This window comes from Hypomesus nipponensis, chromosome 23, assembly GCF_054491055.1.
Source record: "Hypomesus nipponensis isolate SF chromosome 23, ASM5449105v1, whole genome shotgun sequence".
In the NCBI taxonomy this organism is placed as follows: Eukaryota; Metazoa; Chordata; class Actinopteri; order Osmeriformes; family Osmeridae; genus Hypomesus; species Hypomesus nipponensis.
The window spans coordinates 24,852,848-24,870,466 of record NC_140383.1 but is presented as its reverse complement, the minus strand read 5'-3'; the positions used below and the strand labels follow the sequence as shown (position 1 = coordinate 24,870,466).

Sequence of the window (17,619 nt, the reverse complement as noted above, 5' to 3'; positions counted from 1 at the left end):
TGGCTGGGCCTGGTGCTGCAGGGACGTGGCTGGGCCTGGTGCTGCAGGGACGTGGCTGGGCCTGGTGCTGCAGGGACGTGGCTGGGCCTGGTGCTGCAGGGACGTGGCTGGGCCTGGTGCTGCAGGGACGTGGCTGGGCCTGGTGCTGCAGGGACGTGGCTGGGCCTGGTGCTGCAGGGACGTGGCTGGGCTGTGTCTTGGTCAGGGAAGACAGGGAACTGGCGCAGGATATGTGATTTGATTAGGGAGTTTCTTGAGAAAAGTAGTGCTGTCAAGGTAGAAACCTTGAAATGTCTCCTTGGGGAATGAAGAGGCCGATAAAATGTAATGACTGAGGATTTATACGAAGATGAAATTAATGTTGTGGAATAAACGCTTTTTTGCCACCTGAAGTGAAATTGATAAATGAAATTGATTGAGAGTTTTGTCTTTTGCTGTGAGACTGTGTTCCTCTTGTGACGTGTTCCTCCTGTCCCTCTGCCCAGACGCCAGCACCACTGAGGCCAGACCCCGGGGGCCAGACAGCTCCCAGCAGCCCTCCCCCCGCAGACGAGCACAGCCTGAGCTGGCCCTGTTCTCCCCAGAGCAGACCTCCCTCCATGAAAGTGAGGGTCTGTTACTATCACCTAGTAACGTCTGTCTGTCTGCCTGTCTGTCTGTGTTAATGTGTCTCTGTTTAATGAGATGGCTTTTCCACTTTTCTTAATGATGCTTTGAACTGAGTTGTGTACCCTGCTAATGAGCGTGGGTGTGGAGGGGGAGGCCTCCAGCTGTGTCATTAGCACAGCTGGATAGAGAAAGATCATGGATCTCCGTGACGTCACAGATTCTCTCTCATATGTCTCCTTCTCTCTCTCCCCCTCTCCGCCTCACCTTTCCCTCCCCCCTCCCCCTGGCAGGGTCTACAGGGAACTCACGCAGCTCCACCCAGATGAACTCGTACTCGGACAGCGGCTACCAGGATGGCAGCAGCTACTACTGTCAGAGCGCAGCCAAGGCAGAGCTGAGGGTGCAGCACTCCCTCCCGGGCACCGGGGGCGCCACCCTGCTGAGGAGTGCCCGGGCGGAGGGTCAGGCGTCCGTGCAGGTAGGCTGCTCCCTCGCCCAGGGGTCACCCGGGGGGGGGCTGGCTAGTTGCTGATCAACACCACGTGCACCCCTGAGTGTGTGTGTCAGACAGCTTACAGACACACTGTAGTGAGAGCGTGGTGGAGCCATGGTCACGGCGTCACTAACCGTGCGTGTCCTCCAGGTCCCGGGGATGACATCAGCGGCTCCGGGGCGGGCCATGCGGAGGGTGAGCTCAGTGCCGTCTCGGGCCCAGTCTCCCGCCTACGCCAGCGGATTCTCCCCCGGCCGCTCCTCCCTGCGCGGCGTGCCGGCCGGCGGGGCATACGGCTCGCCCATCGTGACGGAGCCTCGGCCGCTGGCCAGCGTCTTCTCCTCCACGCTGCCCCCCGCCTCCCGGGGCTCCCCCGCCACGCTGCGCCGCCTGGCCAGCACCGGGCGCACCTCCTCGCCCCACCAGGGGGTGGGCTCCGGGCGGAGGGGCTCCCCGCTCACCGTGCTGGAGGGAGCTCCGCCCCTCACGCAGCAGCCTGGCCCGGGGGCCCTGGGGGCTCCGGCGGGACGCTCCAGCATGACAGCCGTGCCTCAGCACTGTAGCTCCTCCCTGCCTCGCTCCCTGCACCGGCACGCAGACCCCTACGCAGCACACAGCTACGACGTCTACGAGAGGATGGTGCCTGGACCCGACAGTCTCACCGGTGAGGGATGCACACACATACACAGACATCTACACACACAAGTATTGTGCACGCACACCCACGAGTGCTGTATGCACTCAGACACACATGCGCAACTGAGGACAAGAACAGGTTTGCAGACATGATTGTGTCTGGAATCAGAGAGGCAGAGAGAGTTGACATGGTGTCATGGTGACATGGTGACAGGCCTGCTGCAGATGTTCTTTTCCATTCCTGCTCCTCACCCACACCATGTCTCCATGGCCTGGTCGCTTCATGCCAGTCCACACACACACACACACACACACACACACACACACAGACCTCTTTGTGGTTGGGGCTCCACCATGCATCTGATCATGAAACCTTTTTTCCATTCTGTCATTCTCTCTTACTGTACACTTCTCTCTAACTGTACACTTCACTACCACAATCAGAGAGCCACCCTTTCAGGGAAAACATGTACAGAATTAATTGAGTACATATTGTTGTTAGCGATGTTGACATTACATACACAAAGTCTAAAGAGAAATTAGATAAAGCTTCTCTTGTTACTTATTTCACAATAAAGTATTCATTCAGCAGAGGCACTAATGCCTTTCCACCCCCCAGCCTGTCAACACCGCGGGCTGCCTGGGCTCTGGTTGACAGCACCTCTAAGCTATTTGTATTGTGTTGTTGATTGATACATCTGCTGTTGTGTTGCCTGGCGAGGGGTGTCAGCTAGGAGTCAGACTTGACATTCGAAAGCATCAAAATTAGAGTTGTGTGACAGCGTCTGAGAAGAGGTGGGGTCTCTCTCCTGTGGTCTCTCTGTCAGATCCACTAGCTCTCTCTCTCCCGTGGTCTCTCTGTCAGATCCACGTGGTCTCTCTCTCCTGTGGTCTCTCTGTCAGATCCACTAGCTCTCTCTCTCCTGTGGTCTCTCTGTCAGATCCACGTGGTCTCTCTCTCCTGTGGTCTCTCTGTCAGATCCACGTGCTCTCTCTCTCCTGTGGTCTCTCTGTCAGATCCACTAGCTCTCTCTCTCCTGTGGTCTCTCTGTCAGATCCACTAGCTCTCTCTCTCCTGTGGTCTCTCTGTCAGATCCACTTGGTCTCTCTCTCCTGTGGTCTCTCTGTCAGATCCACGTGGTCTCTCTCCTGTGGTCTCTCTGTCAGATCTAGTGGCTCAGAGAGACCCTCTCGCTGTTCAGGTTTTCTTCTTCTGTCTTGCTAGTCCTGATGAGGCGACTGTGGAGAGGACGTGATCTCCTCCAGCAGCATTGCCTCCTACCCTGACGCACTGCACCCTGGGAAAACAACCACAGAAACAGTGGCTAAAAGAAGCATCTCTTAACAGCTTTATGTTGTTTCACCCTGATGCAAACTCAGCCACAAATCGGGCGCGCCATTTGCTATTATTCCAGGAAGTGGAGAATAAGTGGCCAGTAATTTGTCACCACAGTCGAGGTCGTGTTCATCCCAGTGTTCGACCTGTCGGCCAATCATCTCCTGAGTAGAGTTATCTGTGCTTGAGCGGTGCTATCTGTAATTGCTGATGTCACACAGATCACACAGCGCACCACCTACAACAGGCAGGTCTGCTAGTCTACCTCACAATGAGGACAGTCCATTTCATATTAAAATAACTCAAGTTAAAGATACAAAAGTTCACATTTTCAGTAAAAAGTAAAGAACTTTGTGCCCAATAAACATGTTGTTTGCTAACAAGGCCCTGTGAGAGTTTAGCATCAAAGATCGTTCAGTGCCAGTGGAATGTCAAGTTCTCATTTTGAAGGGTCCCACTACTTTCCAGCCAATCATGTTCAAGCAGTCTTCTTTCAGCCAATCGCCTTTGGCGAGACACACCTTCTTCACCTTATTTTGTGACACTGCTGTCAATCAAACTTGAGCTGGAGGAATGCAAAGAAGTTTAGTCAGTAATTGGGGGCTGGGGGATGCTTCTCACATGAAGGTTTCAAATGTTACCTACGGCAGCTTTAAAGCAGAACTAACTCAGTTTGAATGATGCTTTCTGCTTTCTGCTGCCCATGGATCTGATCAGCCCCTCTGGCAGACGCCACCCCAGGTGAACACTCTCTCCTCTGCTCTGTCTGTGTCTGTGTCGGTGTCGGTGTCTGTGTCTGTGTCTGTCTGTCCGTTTGTCTGTGCCCTGCCAGCTCCTTCCCTATATGTGTGTGTCTGTATCTGTGTGTGTCTGTCTGTCTGTGTGCTATTGTGCTTGTTTATTAGTGTGTGTGTGTGAGCATGGTGTGTTTGTGAGCGAGCATGGTGTGTGTATGTGTGTTTGTGTGTGTGTGTGAGCATGGTGTGTGTATGTTGTTACCGCTTGGTGAGTGAAATCATCATTTCTATTTTCTCCTGCGAGTATCAAACCTTGTTATTGTGGAAGTTTGGAGTGCTTTAGAGAGATGCCCTCATGGCTGTTATTATCTTCAGACCAAGTACGAGTGTGGCTCCCCCACTCCTGCGGCCCAGGAGCCCAGGAGAGAGGACTCCTCCTGGGCCATTACTGCAGTGTGCTGTGCATGCCTCTCATCCACACTGGGGCATGACTGATGATCCTGCCCCATGCTCAATTGGACTCTCTCCTCTCCTGCTCTCTCCTTCCCTCTCTTCCTCCTTTCCTCACTCCCTCCCTCTCTCCCTCTCTCCTGCTCTCTCCTTCCCTCTCTTCCTCCTTTCCTCACTCCCTCCCACTCTCCATCGCTCCCTCTCTCCTGCTCTCTCCTTCCCTCTCTCCCTCCCATCATGAACTTAACAGTATATTTCCTTTGTCTCGTTCTCTTTCTCTCCCCTCCTCCCGGTCACACACCAGGTCTCATTAGCATGTTGATGATCAGTGCTCAGAATCCTGAGTTGTGAAGGGTTAGTCACACCTGGCTGTCCTCTCCTCTATCCCCTCCCTCCTCTACATCCCTCTCTCTCTCCTCTCCTCCTGCTCTCATCTCAATCTCTCTCTCTCCTCTCTCCTCTCTCTCTCCTCTCATCCCTCTTTCTCTCCTCCTGTTCTCATCTCCATCCCTACCTCTCCTCTTCATCCCTCTCTCTCCTCTCCATCCTCTCACCTCTCCTCCCCCCCCCCCCCTCTCCTTCTGAAGCCATCTCTTCTCTCTGCCAAAATCAGAAGATGAAGATAGATTGTCCTTGTCATTTAGCCATTAGGGCCGACGTCCATCTCCCAGCCCAGGAGACCCAGGTTCTAATTAGGGATCATAGACTCATCTGCCTGCTAACTGGCTGCTACTCATCCCTCTATCCATCCTCTCCTCCTCTCCTCCCTCCATCTTCTCCTCCCCTCTCCACCCTCCCTCCTAGCCTTGCCTAGAGGCAGGGAAAACTCAGGAGAGGCAGGGGAGAGGCAGGGCAGCTGAGGAGAGGCAGTTATCATGTCCCATGTACCAGCTCCCTCATAACAGCTGGCTCTGTCTCTCTGTAGAGAGCAGCCAGATCTCATCTGTAGGTCTCCCCGTGCCGGCTCTGTGCTAGCTGGGAGGTGAAGACACTGCTCTCTCTCCCCCTCTCTCTGTCTCCCCCTCTCTCTCTGTCTCTCTCTCTCTCAGCACTACGTAGGCCGTAACGGTAACTCCAGTTTGTGTACACTGAGCAGCCGTTAGTGTGGTGGTAGAGGTGGAGGTCGGCAGGGTGTGTGCGCTTGGCTTGGCTCAGAGCTGTATCAGTCCTTCTGGTGTGAGGACAAACATACACACATCACTCTGCTCCCTCCCTCACACGTACAAACACACTAACACGAGGTGTGTGTGCGCGTGCGCAGAGCAGAGAGCACAGGCTTCATGATGACTCCACATCTGGCCTGCCTGACACACACACACACACACACACACATACAGGAGTCAGTGCTCATTAAAAAGCTGGATCATTAAAGAGGGTAGAGAGAAGGAGAGAGAGAGGGATAGAGAGAGAGAGGGATAGAGAGAGAGGGATAGAGAGAGAGAGGGATAGAGAGAGAGAGAGAGAGAGGGATAGAGAGAGAGAGGGATAGAGAGAGAGAGGGATAGAGAGAGAGAGGGATAGAGAGAGAGAGGGATAGAGAGAGAGAGGGATAGAGGGATAGAGAGAGAGAGAGGGATAGAGAGAGAGAGAGGGATAGAGAGAGAGAGAGGGATAGAGAGAGAGAGAGAGAGAGGGATAGAGAGAGAGAGAGAGGGATAGAGAGAGGGATAGAGAGAGAGAGAGAGGGATAGAGAGAGGGATAGAGAGAGAGAGAGAGGGATAGAGAGAGAGAGAGAGGGATAGAGAGAGAGAGAGAGAGAGGGATAGAGAGAGAGAGAGAGAGAGGGATAGAGAGAGAGAGAGAGAGAGAGGGATAGAGAGAGAGAGAGAGAGAGGGATAGAGAGAGAGAGGGATAGAGAGAGAGAGGGATAGAGAGAGAGAGGGATAGAGAGAGAGAGCAAGGACAGTCTGAGGTGTTGTGGCTCTCATCTACAGACCACTGCCTTAGCTTTACACAGACATGGAAATTAGACTTCAATTCTTTTCAATTTGGTCTTAAGTAGCAGCTTAGCTGTCAGATTCAGACTGGTAGAACATGGCAGGGCTTTCACCACTGAGTGCCTTGCTGCCACTCCATTCCACTTCATAGTGCTTAATATCCTCAGCTGTGTGTGTGTGCTTGTGCGTACAGCTCCGAGCACTTCACTGTGCGATACTAATGTGGATGACAAACCAGAGGTCACTGGTGGTGCTCTGAGTCTCCCCCCCTCCCCCCCCCCCTCCCCTCTACTCCTCTCCTCCTCCCCCCTCCTCTCCCCCCTCCTCTCCCCTCTTCTCTTCCCCCCCTCCTCTCCTCCTCTCTCCTCTCCTCCTCCTCCCCTCCCCTCCCCTCCCCTCCCCTCCCCTCCCCTCCCCTCCCCTCCCCTCCCCTCCCCTCCCCTCCCCTCCCCTCCCCTCCTCTCCCCCCCTTCCCCTCCTCTCCCCTCCTTTCCCCCTCCTCCTCTCCTCTCCCCCCTCTTCCCCTCCTCCCTCCCCTCCTCCCTCCCCTCCTCCCTCCCCTCCTCTCCCCCCTCCTCCCCTCCTCTCCTCCTTCCCCTCCTCTCCTCTCCTCCCTCTTCTCCTCTACTCCTCTACTCCTCTTCTCCTCTCCGTGTCATACTCTGTACCCATAATTGAAAGTGTAAATGGAGAAAAGCTGTAAAATCCTGCCAATTCCTTGTTTAACTCTCTCTCTCTCTCTTCCTCTCTGTCTCTCTCCCTCTCTTCCTCTCTCCCTCTCTTCCTCTCTGTCTCTCTCTCCCTCTCTTTCTCTCTGTCTCTCTCTCCCTCTCTTTCTCTGTCTCTCTCTCCCTCTCTTTCTCTCTGTCTCTCTCTCCCTCTCTTTCTCTCTGTCTCTCTCTCCCTCTCTTTCTCTCTGTCTCTCTCTCCCTCTCTTTCTCTCTGTCTCTCTCTCCCTCTCTTTCTCTCTGTCTCTCTCTCCCTCTCTGTCTCTCTCTCCCTCTCTTTCTCTCTGTCTCTCTCTCCCTCTCCCCCAGGCATGCGTAGCTCCTACTCCAGCCAGCCAGGTCAGGACCTGCGTTCAGCCATGTCCCCTGACCGCCACATCACACCCATCTACGAGGACCGCTCCTTCCAGAGCCCGCTGTACCGAAGCCCCTCCCACACAGCCTCGCCCGGCGCCCTCTACCGGAGCCCCTCTGGTACTGCACACACACCCACACACACCTGTACAGCAGGCCACACCCACACACACCTGTACAGCAGACCACACCCACACACACCTGTACAGCAGACCACACCCACACACCTGTACAGCAGGCCACACCCACACACACCTGTACAGCAGGCCACACCCACACACACCTGTACAGCAGGCCACACCCACACACACCTGTACAGCAGGCCACACCCACACACACCTGTACAGCAGGCCACACCCACATAGATAGTTTGTGTGCACACTTGTAGGCGTAAGTGAACGGGGAGATGGTTTGGTGCAGGGAAGCGCTGGTCTTCTCATTCAGCTGAGAGGCTTATTTGTGGATTATGCATGACAGCTGCTCTCCTCCCAGAGACAAGATGTTCTCAATCTGGCTGCCTCTTGCCTTTTTCCTTATTTATTGAGACTGTTGGAGAAACATCCAGGAAAGCAGGGAAAGGGGGAGGACATGCAGGAAATGACCCGGGCTGGAATCGAACCCAGGCCCCTGTGTTCAGTCTGGAGTAGTAGTGGTATACACACTAACCCAGTGAGCCTCCACGGTTATCTCTCTGTCTCTTTCTCATTGTATCTCTCCGTCTGTCTCGTAAGTGATCTTTCTTGGGAACATTCTGTACCGTAGCCCTCCCTCCCTCCCTCCCTCCCTCCCTCCCTCCCTCCCTCCCTCCCTCCCTCCCTCCCTCCCTCCCTCCCTCCCTCCCTCCCTCCCTCCCTGCCTCCCTGCCTCCCTGCCTCCCTCCCTGCCTCCCTGCCTCCCTCCCTGCCTCCCTGCCTCCCTGCCTCCCTGCCTCCCTCCCTCATGAGGCAGCTCTGTCCTGATAGGTGCCACAAAGGAGTCCATTACCTGCATGTCACCGTCCTCATGAGAAGAAGGATGAGGGGCAGGAGAGTGCCCGCCACCTCTGGCCCCCTCTCAGAACCTTCTGGAAGTCACACACACACATGCAAGCACATACTCTCACTTGCTCACACACACACACACACACACACTCTCACTCGCTCACACACACACACACACACACACATACTCTCACTCACTCGCTCACACACACACATACTCCCACGTGCACACACTCACTCACACACAAACACCTACACACGCGCGCACACACACACACACACACACACTACTCAGGCTCTCCAGTGAACCTCAGAAGCTCGATGAGTTCAGTTCTAAATGAGAAGTTTTAGGGTTAGGGTTAAACTCTGAGGCGGTGATGTGTAACTGAGATGATGTGATGATGTGATGTGTATCTGTGATGATGTGATGATGTGATGTGTATCTGTGATGATGTGATGTGTATCTGTGATGATGTGATGTGATGTGTATCTGTGATGATGTGATGTGTATCTGTGATGATGTGATGTGTATCTGTGATGATGTGATGTGTATCTGTGATGATGTGATCATGGGGGCGCTCCACACAAACAGGGATCGTTTTCTGTGCTTTGTGTTATTGTTTACTAATGAAACTCTTGTTATTAGAAGTTTGCCGAAACACAATTTGTACTGTTATATTCTCGCTCTGGAGAAGTGAAACAGAGATTCCAGTTATGTTGTTGTCGTTGTTAGATAGTGGGTTTAACCCGGTCCAACTACATCAAGCAGGCTTGCTGTGGTCATCCCAGTCTGGGATATGTCCTGACCTGGAACACCTGACCCTGGCCTGTCACCACAAGGATCATGCATGTTGAGCACGTGATGGATGTGATATGTGCTGTGTGTAGTGCATGTTGAGCACATGTGATGGATGTGATATGTGCTGTGTGTAGTGCATGTTGAGCACATATGATGGATGTGATATGTGCTGTGTGTAGTGCATGTTGAGCACATGTGATGGATGTGATATGTGCTGTGTGTAGTGCATGTTGAGCACATATGATGGATGTGATATGTGCTGTGTGTAGTGCATGTTGAGCTCATGTGATGGATGTGATATGTGCTGTGTGTAGTGCATGTTGAGCACGTGATGGATGTGATATGTGCTGTGTGTAGTGCATGTTGAGCACATATGATGGATGTGATATGTGCTGTGTGTAGTGCATGTTGAGCTCATGTGATGGATGTGATATGTGCTGTGTGCAGTGCATGTTGTGAGCCCTGTGCTGCTTGTGATGCAGGGCTAGGAACCCTCCAGAGGAGCTGCAGCCAGCGCAGCGGCACTCTGCCCTACCAGCGAGGGACCTACGGGATGAACACGGCCAACTACGCTGAGCCCTACCGCCCCGCCCAGTACCGCCCGGGCGGAGGCAGCTACGCACGCCAGGGCGTCGCCGTGGACGACGGAGCCACGCGCTCCCCCTCCATAGACAGCATGCAGAAAGACCCCAGGTAACCCAAACTGCTTGTAACTGGTTCTGTGTAAAGCGCTTGTATCTGGCTCTGACATGCCGGGGTGTCTTGTGATGTACAGAGGCTAGGGCTGTAACTGGACATGTATTCATACTGAACCGTCACGGTACAGTGACAGATGAAGAATACATAGTCAGTCACAGGCCTTTCTACTTTCTGAAAAATGATTATGAGGTCAATCAGATGAAATAAGCGAAAAAGCTGCAACATTTTTCTTCATCTGGCCCTATTTTGGTACCGGAAGTTTGAGAAATGCTCGTGGCCAGCTAGTTAGATCGAGCGAATGGCAGTTTGTCAACACTCAAATGCTACGGTGTTGACCCATGGCATAAACCCTGACCTTGAAGAGCTGTTCACACCACTGTGTTGGACTAGCCCTGTCCCTTCTCCCAGCAGCCTCCTGCTCCCTCACACCTCCTCCCTCTCCTCCTCCCTCCCCTCGTCTCTCTGCTCTCTCTCCTCCTCCTGTTCTCTTCTCTCTGCTCTCTATCCTCCTCCCTCTCTTCCTCCTCTCTCCTCCCTCTCTTCCCCTCTGGTCTCTCTCCACCTCTCCCCTCCCTCTCCCCTCCCTCTCCCCTCTCCTCTCTCCTCCCTCTCCTCTCCCTCCTCCTCTCTCCTCCCTCTTCTCTCTCCTCCTCTTTCCTCCCTCTCCTCCCTCTCCTCTCTCCTCCTCTCTCCTCCTCCCTCTTCTCTCTCCTCCCTCTCCTCCTCCTCCTCTCTCCTCCCTCTCCTCTCTCCTCCTCCCTCTCCTCTCCCCTCTCCTCTCTCCTTCCTCTCTCCTCCTCTCCTCCCTCTCCTCTCTCCTCCTCTCTCATTCCTCTCCTCCTCCCTCCCTCTCCTCTCTCCTCCTCTCACATTCCTCTCCTCTCCCCTCTCCTCCCTCTCCTCTCTGCTTTCTCCCCTCCTCCCTCTCCTCTCCTCTCTCCTCCTCTCTCCTTCCTCTCCTCTCTGCTTTCTCCCCTCCTCTCTCCTCCTCTCCTCCCTCTCCTCTCTCCTCCTCTCATTCCTCTCCCTCTCCTCTCTCCTCCTCTCTCATTCCTCTCCTCCTCCCTCTCCTGTCTCCTCCTCCTTCTCCTCCTCTTTCCTCCCTCTCCTCTCTGCATTCTCCTCTCCTCCTCCCTCTCTTCTCTCCTCCTCTATGCTCCCTGTTCCACAGTCAACTTCAGAAAGGACAACAGACTAAAAGGTTGACAGAGTCTCCCGTGGCCTGTTCCTACCCTGGGACACGCTGTTCCTACCCTGGGACACGCTGTTCCTACCCTGGGACACGCTGTTCCTACCCTGGGACATGCTGTTCCTACCCTGGGACATGCTGTTCCTACCCTGGGACACGCTGTTCCTACCCTGGGACACGCTGTTCCTACCCTGGGACACGCTGTTCCTACCCTGGGACACGCTGTTCCTACCCTGGGACACGCTGTTCCTACCCTGGGACACGCTGTTCCTACCCTGGGACACGCTGTTCCTACCCTGGGACACGCTTTTCCTACCCTGGGACACGCTGTTCCTACCCTGGGACACGCTGTTCCTACCCTGGGACACGCTTTTCCTACCCTGGGACACGCTTTTCCTACCCTGGGACACGCTTTTCCTACCCTGGGACACGCTGTTCCTACCCTGGGACACGCTTTTCCTACCCTGGGACATGCTGTTCCTACCCTGGGACATGTGCTCTGTGTCAGTGTTGGTTGTTCACAGCCCAGAGGTCCTTCACATGAAAGGCTCTTTGGTGGGACTGCTCCTGCATCCTGGGTCTGCAGCTCCTTCTGCAGCTTGTCTGTGCTCAGTAACACGCTGTGGCGTCGTGGTGTCTTAACTGGAAGGACTGTGCTTCACCAAGACTTTTTCTGCTCACCGCTCAAAGTACAACTTCAGCCTACTGAGCTCAGATACCTAAAACGTTTTACCTAACACACAAAAAGTTCAATGTTGATATCAATGAATACAAGTTTATTTCTGGTGAATGAACAGTTTTTCTTTGGAAAGCTTTCACATTGAACCAACCTTTTCATCAAAGGAAGTTTAATCTAGTTGTCCTAAGGCTTGACAATATTTTCTCAGAATCCCCTAAATCTCTGAGAAATTCTCTGTATTGAGGAAAAGCAATACTCTCAGAATAATATGGCAGTGGAGGTCAGTGTCATTTCCTGAGCAAGAAATATATCACACAATGTGTGTGTGTGTGCGTTTCTCCCCGGTCGTCATGCCGATGCCCCTACTTCCTGTGTAGGGAGTTTGCGTGGCGTGACCCAGAGCTGCCGGAGGTCATCCACATGCTGCAGCATCACTTCCCCTCTGTCCAGGCCAACGCTGCAGCCTACCTGCAGCACCTCTGCTACGGAGACAACAGGATCAAGGTGGAGGTACGAACTGTGGCCCTGAGTTTGAGAAGCCTGCCAGTAGCTGTCTGCTCTGTAGATGGGAAATTTAGTTTCACTGTCTTCTGGTGCAAAAAGTTCACAGTTAAATCTATTCATACCATATCACAAACAGTCCAGCTCCTTCACATGATGCCAGCGCTTTCACAATATTTTTTATGATTGTTTTTTATTTTTCTTCAATACTTGACTCCAGCTGGAAACAGGAATATGTATATCCAGATTGTATTGCTTCTCCAGGGTTCAGGGATCTCATGAGCTAGGAAAGGTGCAGTGATTATATATTAGCATTTACATTAACATAATTACTTTTATCTGGAAGGAATAGAGATATGAATGTTTATTCTTTCTGAAGCCACAACATGAAAACAGCTGGCCAGCTGTCATTCAGGCTCTGAACTCCAGCTCATCTCAGTCAGAGAAGTGTGTGTGTGTGTGTGTTTGTGAGAGAGGGAAAGAAAGTGTGTGTGACGTGTCGGATCCCAGTGACTCCTCCTAACCCCGTGACCCCGCCCTCAGGTGTGTCACCTGGGGGGCATTCAGCACCTGGTGGACCTGCTGGACCACAAGGCTCTGGAGGTGCAGAGGAACGCGTGCGGCGCACTCAGGAACCTGGTGTACGGCAAGGCCATGGACGACAACAAGGTGGCCGTGAGGAACGCGGGCGGTGTGCCCGCTCTGCTGAGACTGCTGAGGAAGACCGTCGACGCGGAAGTCAGAGAGCTTGTCACAGGTGTGTGTGTGCGCGCGCTGCTGGTCGTGTCTGTGTAGTGAACCCTCTCCAAGCGTCTCTCTGGCTGTCTCTGGTCTCTCTAAAGAGGGCTGTCTCTGGTCTCTCTAAAGAGGCCTGTCTCTCTAAAGAGGGCTGTCTCTGGTCTCTTTAAAGAGGGCTGTCTCTGGAATTCTGACACACCTCTGTGTGTGACTAACACTCTGTCCTATCATACCCTCTCTCTCTCTCTGTCTCTCTCTGTCTCTCTCTGTCTCTCTCTGTCTCTCTCGCTCTCTGTCTCTGTCTCTCTCTCTCTCTCTCTCTCTCTCTCTCTCTCTCTCTCTCTCTCTCTCTATCTCGCTCTCTATCTCTCTCTCTCTCTCTGTCTCTCTCTGTCTCTCTCTCTCTCTCTCTCTGTCTCTCTCTCGCTCTCTCTGTCTCGCTCTCTTTCTGTCTCTCGCTCTCTCTTGCTCTCTCTCTCTATCTCTCTCTATCTCTCTCTATCTCGCTCTCTCTCTCTCTCTCTCTCTCTCTCTCTCTCTCTCTCTCTCTCTCTCTCTCGCTCTCTCTCTCTCTCTCTGTATTATTCAGAGTCTAGTTCTGTCACATTCTCAGGAGTGCTCCTGGCCTGTGTGTCTGGGCACTGGGAACATTACCCAGCCGGATGAACAGCTGCTGAATTATGAACCCTCCTGTCCAGCAGTGTGGCTGGCATGAGTCACTGGCCTGCCTTGTTCCCTTCTCCCTCCAGCCTCTGGGAGGTGTAGTTTTAGTGAATTGTAGTCCTGTCTCGACTGTGCTGTATTAGAGAAGCCCTGGGTGTTTTGTGTACTTGTATAGATGTCCTACTTTCTCAGCTTGGCTGTTCATGCTGTACTGTCATGTCCACCAGCAGAGGTAAACCTCTCCTCGCTCACATCCCTCTCCTCACTCCTAGCTCCTGTACCAGGCTCCCTCTTAATGTACTTGGCAAAATAAGGGTAAATAAAGTCAACCTGCTTCCTTCCCAGGACGAGAGATTCAGTGCTTCCTCAGCTCTTCAGCCTGCTCGGTACACACACTGCAGGTGTGTGTGTGTGTGTGTGTGTGTGTGTAAATCCCGCTCGTTTGGGATCAGGGAGGGGTGTTTCAAGATGTCTGGCTCCCAGGTGCCCGAGTCAGCGGTTTGAGAATAACTCATGTTACAGGCAGCTGCCCCTGAAAACACCCCAAAACACACACACACACACCCCACAATCACAAAGGGATTATTATCACACACACTTATAACATACACACACACAAATACACAGTCCCACAGAACAAGGGCAAGAATGATCTCGGTACTGGGAACACAGTGCAGAGGAGGGCTTGTCTACAGGACTCCAGTTACAGCTAGAGGTGAGGCAGGCTGGTTCTAGGAGTGAGACAGGCTGTGTGTCTCTCTCTCTCCCTGCGCTGTGGGACACCCCTGGCTGGTGTGATTGGCTGGCTGAACAGCCAGAGTGGTGAGTAATTAGGAGGTCAGTGTGGGGTCGTCACCTCTGGACCTTCAGGACCCAAACAATCCTCAGGTGGAGCTCCTCGCTCGCCGTGCTCATCACACCCCACACTCCCTACTCCCCATCACACCCCACACTCCCTACTCCCCATCACACCCCACACTCCCTACTCCCCATCACACCCCACACTCCCTACTCCCCATCACACCCCACACTCCCTACTCCCCATCACACCCCACACTCCCTACTCCCCATCACACCCCACACTCCCTACTCCCCATCACACTCCCTACTCCCCATCACACCCCACACTCCCTACTCCCCATCACACCCCACACTCCCTACCCACCATCACACCCCACACTCCCTACTCCCCATCACACCCCACACTCCCTACTCCCCATCACACCCCACACTCCCTACCCACCATCACACCCCACACTCCCTACTCCCCATCACACCCCACACTCCCTACTCCCCATCACACCCCACACTCCCTACCCACCATCACACCCCACACTCCCTACTCCCCATCACACCCCACACTCCCTACTCCCCATCACACCCCACACTCCCTACTCCCCATCACACCCCACACTCCCTACCCACCATCACACCCCACACTCCCTACTCCCCATCACACCCCACACTCCCTACCCACCATCACACCCCACACTCCCTACTCCCCATCACACCCCACACTCCCTACCCACCATCACACCCCACACTCCCTACTCCCCATCACACCCCACACTCCCTACCCCCCATCACACCCCACACTCCCTACCCACCATCACACCCCACACTCCCTACCCACCATCACACCCCACACTCCCTACCCCCCATCACACCCCACACTCCCTACCCACCATCACACCCCACACTCCCTACTCCCCATCACACCCCACACTCCCTACCCACCATCACACCCCACACTCCCTACTCCCCATCACACCCCACACTCCCTACCCACCATCACACCCCACACTCCCTACTCCCCATCACACCCCACACTCCCTACCCACCATCACACCCCACACTCCCTACTCCCCATCACACCCCACACTCCCTACCCACCATCACACCCCACACTCCCTACTCCCCATCACACCCCACACTCCCTACTCCCCATCACACCCCACACTCCCTACCCCCCATCACACCCCACACTCCCTACTCCCCATCACACCCCACACTCCCTACTCCCCATCACACCCCACACTCCCTACCCACCATCACACCCCACACTCCCTACTCCCCATCACACCCCACACTCCCTACCCCCCATCACACCCCACACTCCCTACTCCCCATCACACCCCACACTCCCTACTCACCAGCCGCCTTCTGGTAGATTCCTCAACTGCCAGAGACACGGATGAGGTGGGGGGGAGGGGCGAGAGGGGGGTTGACACTTGTGTTGTTGCAGTCGCAGCCCTGCTGAGGAGAGCTGCAGTGTTAGTCTCTGTCCTGGCCTGCTCTCTCCTCTCTGTCTGGGTTGTTCCTGCCGTGTCTGTCTTGCTGTACCCCTGGGGGGGGGGGGGGGGGGGTGGGTGGGTGTGTGTGTGTGTGGGCTCCGTGGAGTCAGCAGGGGCAGGTGAGTCCCTGGTCACGAGGTGTGTGTTGTCAGAACGTGTGAGGTCAGCTGCTGTGAGGTCACCCCGTCCCACAAGCTCCTCCCAGGTCAAAGGTCAGACCTTGGCAGACTGTTGTCACCAGGGTGTCAACACACACACACACACGGGCCCTGTCCTGGAGCCCTGTGTTGGTGTGACCCTGCTCCTGTCCACTCCACGCTCCTAAACACACAGCTAAATTACGTGTGTGTGTGCCCACGTGAGAGGGTGCATGAGTGTGTGTCACTGTGTGAGTCTACACCCCTGTGTGTGTTGGGGTATGATCAGCAGAGCTCCAGCCCTGCCCCAGGGTGGGATCCGGGCGTAGGCCGGCGTCTCGGACGGTCCCCCTGCTTCAGCCCCTCAGTATGGAGCCGCAGGGTGGAGGAGCTGAAACAGACCCTCTCTGCTCTGGTGTCTCTGCCCCTGCTGGCCACAAGATGATCTACACCTGACCAGTCTGGGGTAGAAGTGGCACTTTACACCTCAGGTCATGTCCTGTTGTGGTTGTCATGGTTGTAAGGGGGCTTGTGAGTGCACACTGCTGGGTTCACTTGTCAGGTTTCATCCAGACTACAGCCTAGCTCTGCATCGCTCTGGATAACTCCCTTCCCACCTGACCCATACCCGACAGCCAATCAGAGCTTGTTGTTGATGGACCGCACCCTGCTTTCAGCCAATCAGAGCTTGTCCCAGTGCCTGGCTCAGCCTAGCTCCAGGCAGCTGTTATGGGGCACTCTGGTTTCACTTCATTCAAGCAGACAGTAACTGAATAACAAGCTCACTGAAGATGTAATTATGGACAGAATGAGTCTTTTAGCCGCATCAGTGATTCCCGAGTCAAAGAGACACCACCCAGTCTCATCCCATCTCTCTCTCTGGCTCTCTCTCCATCTGTTTCTCTATCACTCTGTTTCTCTCGCTCTCTCTTCTGTCTCTCTCTGCCTCTCTCTCTTCTGTCTCTCTGTGCCTCTCTCTCTCTGTCTCATCAAAGTAGATTAAGTGGAATACCCCATCATCTATCCAGGCTACTCTTCAAACCGTGTTGGGTTGGTGTGTTGGTCTGATGGCTGACTGTGGTGTCAGAGTCATGTTAGCCCCGGGCTACTGCTACTTTAGTCTAGCATCAATACATACATAAAGAAACTCTAGTCTAGACCACCTAGTACCAGTACAGTCCATGTCTGGTCTTTCACATTCACAAGACCAACCCAAATTACAGTCAGCTGTGACACATTAGGACTGGTGTACAGTACACACAATCCTGTTAATCACAGCTCAACAAACCTAGCCCCAGTTTGGAGGGCTGGAGAGGAAGGCTGGGGGGCTGGGGGGCTGGGGGGCTGGAGAGGAGGGCTGGAAGGCTGGAGAGGAGGGCTGGGGTGCTGGAGAGGGGGGCTGGAGGGCTGGAAGGCTGGAGAGGAGGGCTGGGGGGCTGGAGAGGGGGGCTGGAGGGCTGGAAGGCTGGAGAGGAGGGCTGGGGGGCTGGAGTGGGGGGCTGGGGGCTGGAGGGCTGGAGAGGGGGGCTGGAGGGCTGGAGAGGGGGGCTGGGGGGCTGGAGAGGGGGGCTGGGGGGTTGGAGGGCTGGGGGCTGGAGGGGTGGACAGGGGATTGGCTCAGTATCCTTCTCCTCTACTGCAGACCACAGATAAGCAGG

The 17,619-nt window shown here is 54.4% G+C and overlaps 1 protein-coding gene across 2 annotated transcripts in view; it reads left to right on the top strand.

Annotated features, from left to right (window-relative positions):
* Nucleotides 1-17,619, top strand: part of pkp4 (plakophilin 4) — a 78,784-nt gene that overhangs the window by 47,679 nt on the left and 13,486 nt on the right. For both annotated transcript variants that reach the window (XM_084689214.1, XM_084689213.1), the window contains exons 5-11: nucleotides 486-611; nucleotides 900-1,087; nucleotides 1,253-1,766; nucleotides 7,238-7,402; nucleotides 9,544-9,754; nucleotides 12,006-12,138; nucleotides 12,673-12,886. In XM_084689214.1, coding sequence (XP_084545340.1) covers nucleotides 486-611; nucleotides 900-1,087; nucleotides 1,253-1,766; nucleotides 7,238-7,402; nucleotides 9,544-9,754; nucleotides 12,006-12,138; nucleotides 12,673-12,886 — 1,551 coding nt within the window. The remainder of the gene's footprint in view (nucleotides 1-485; nucleotides 612-899; nucleotides 1,088-1,252; nucleotides 1,767-7,237; nucleotides 7,403-9,543; nucleotides 9,755-12,005; nucleotides 12,139-12,672; nucleotides 12,887-17,619) is intronic.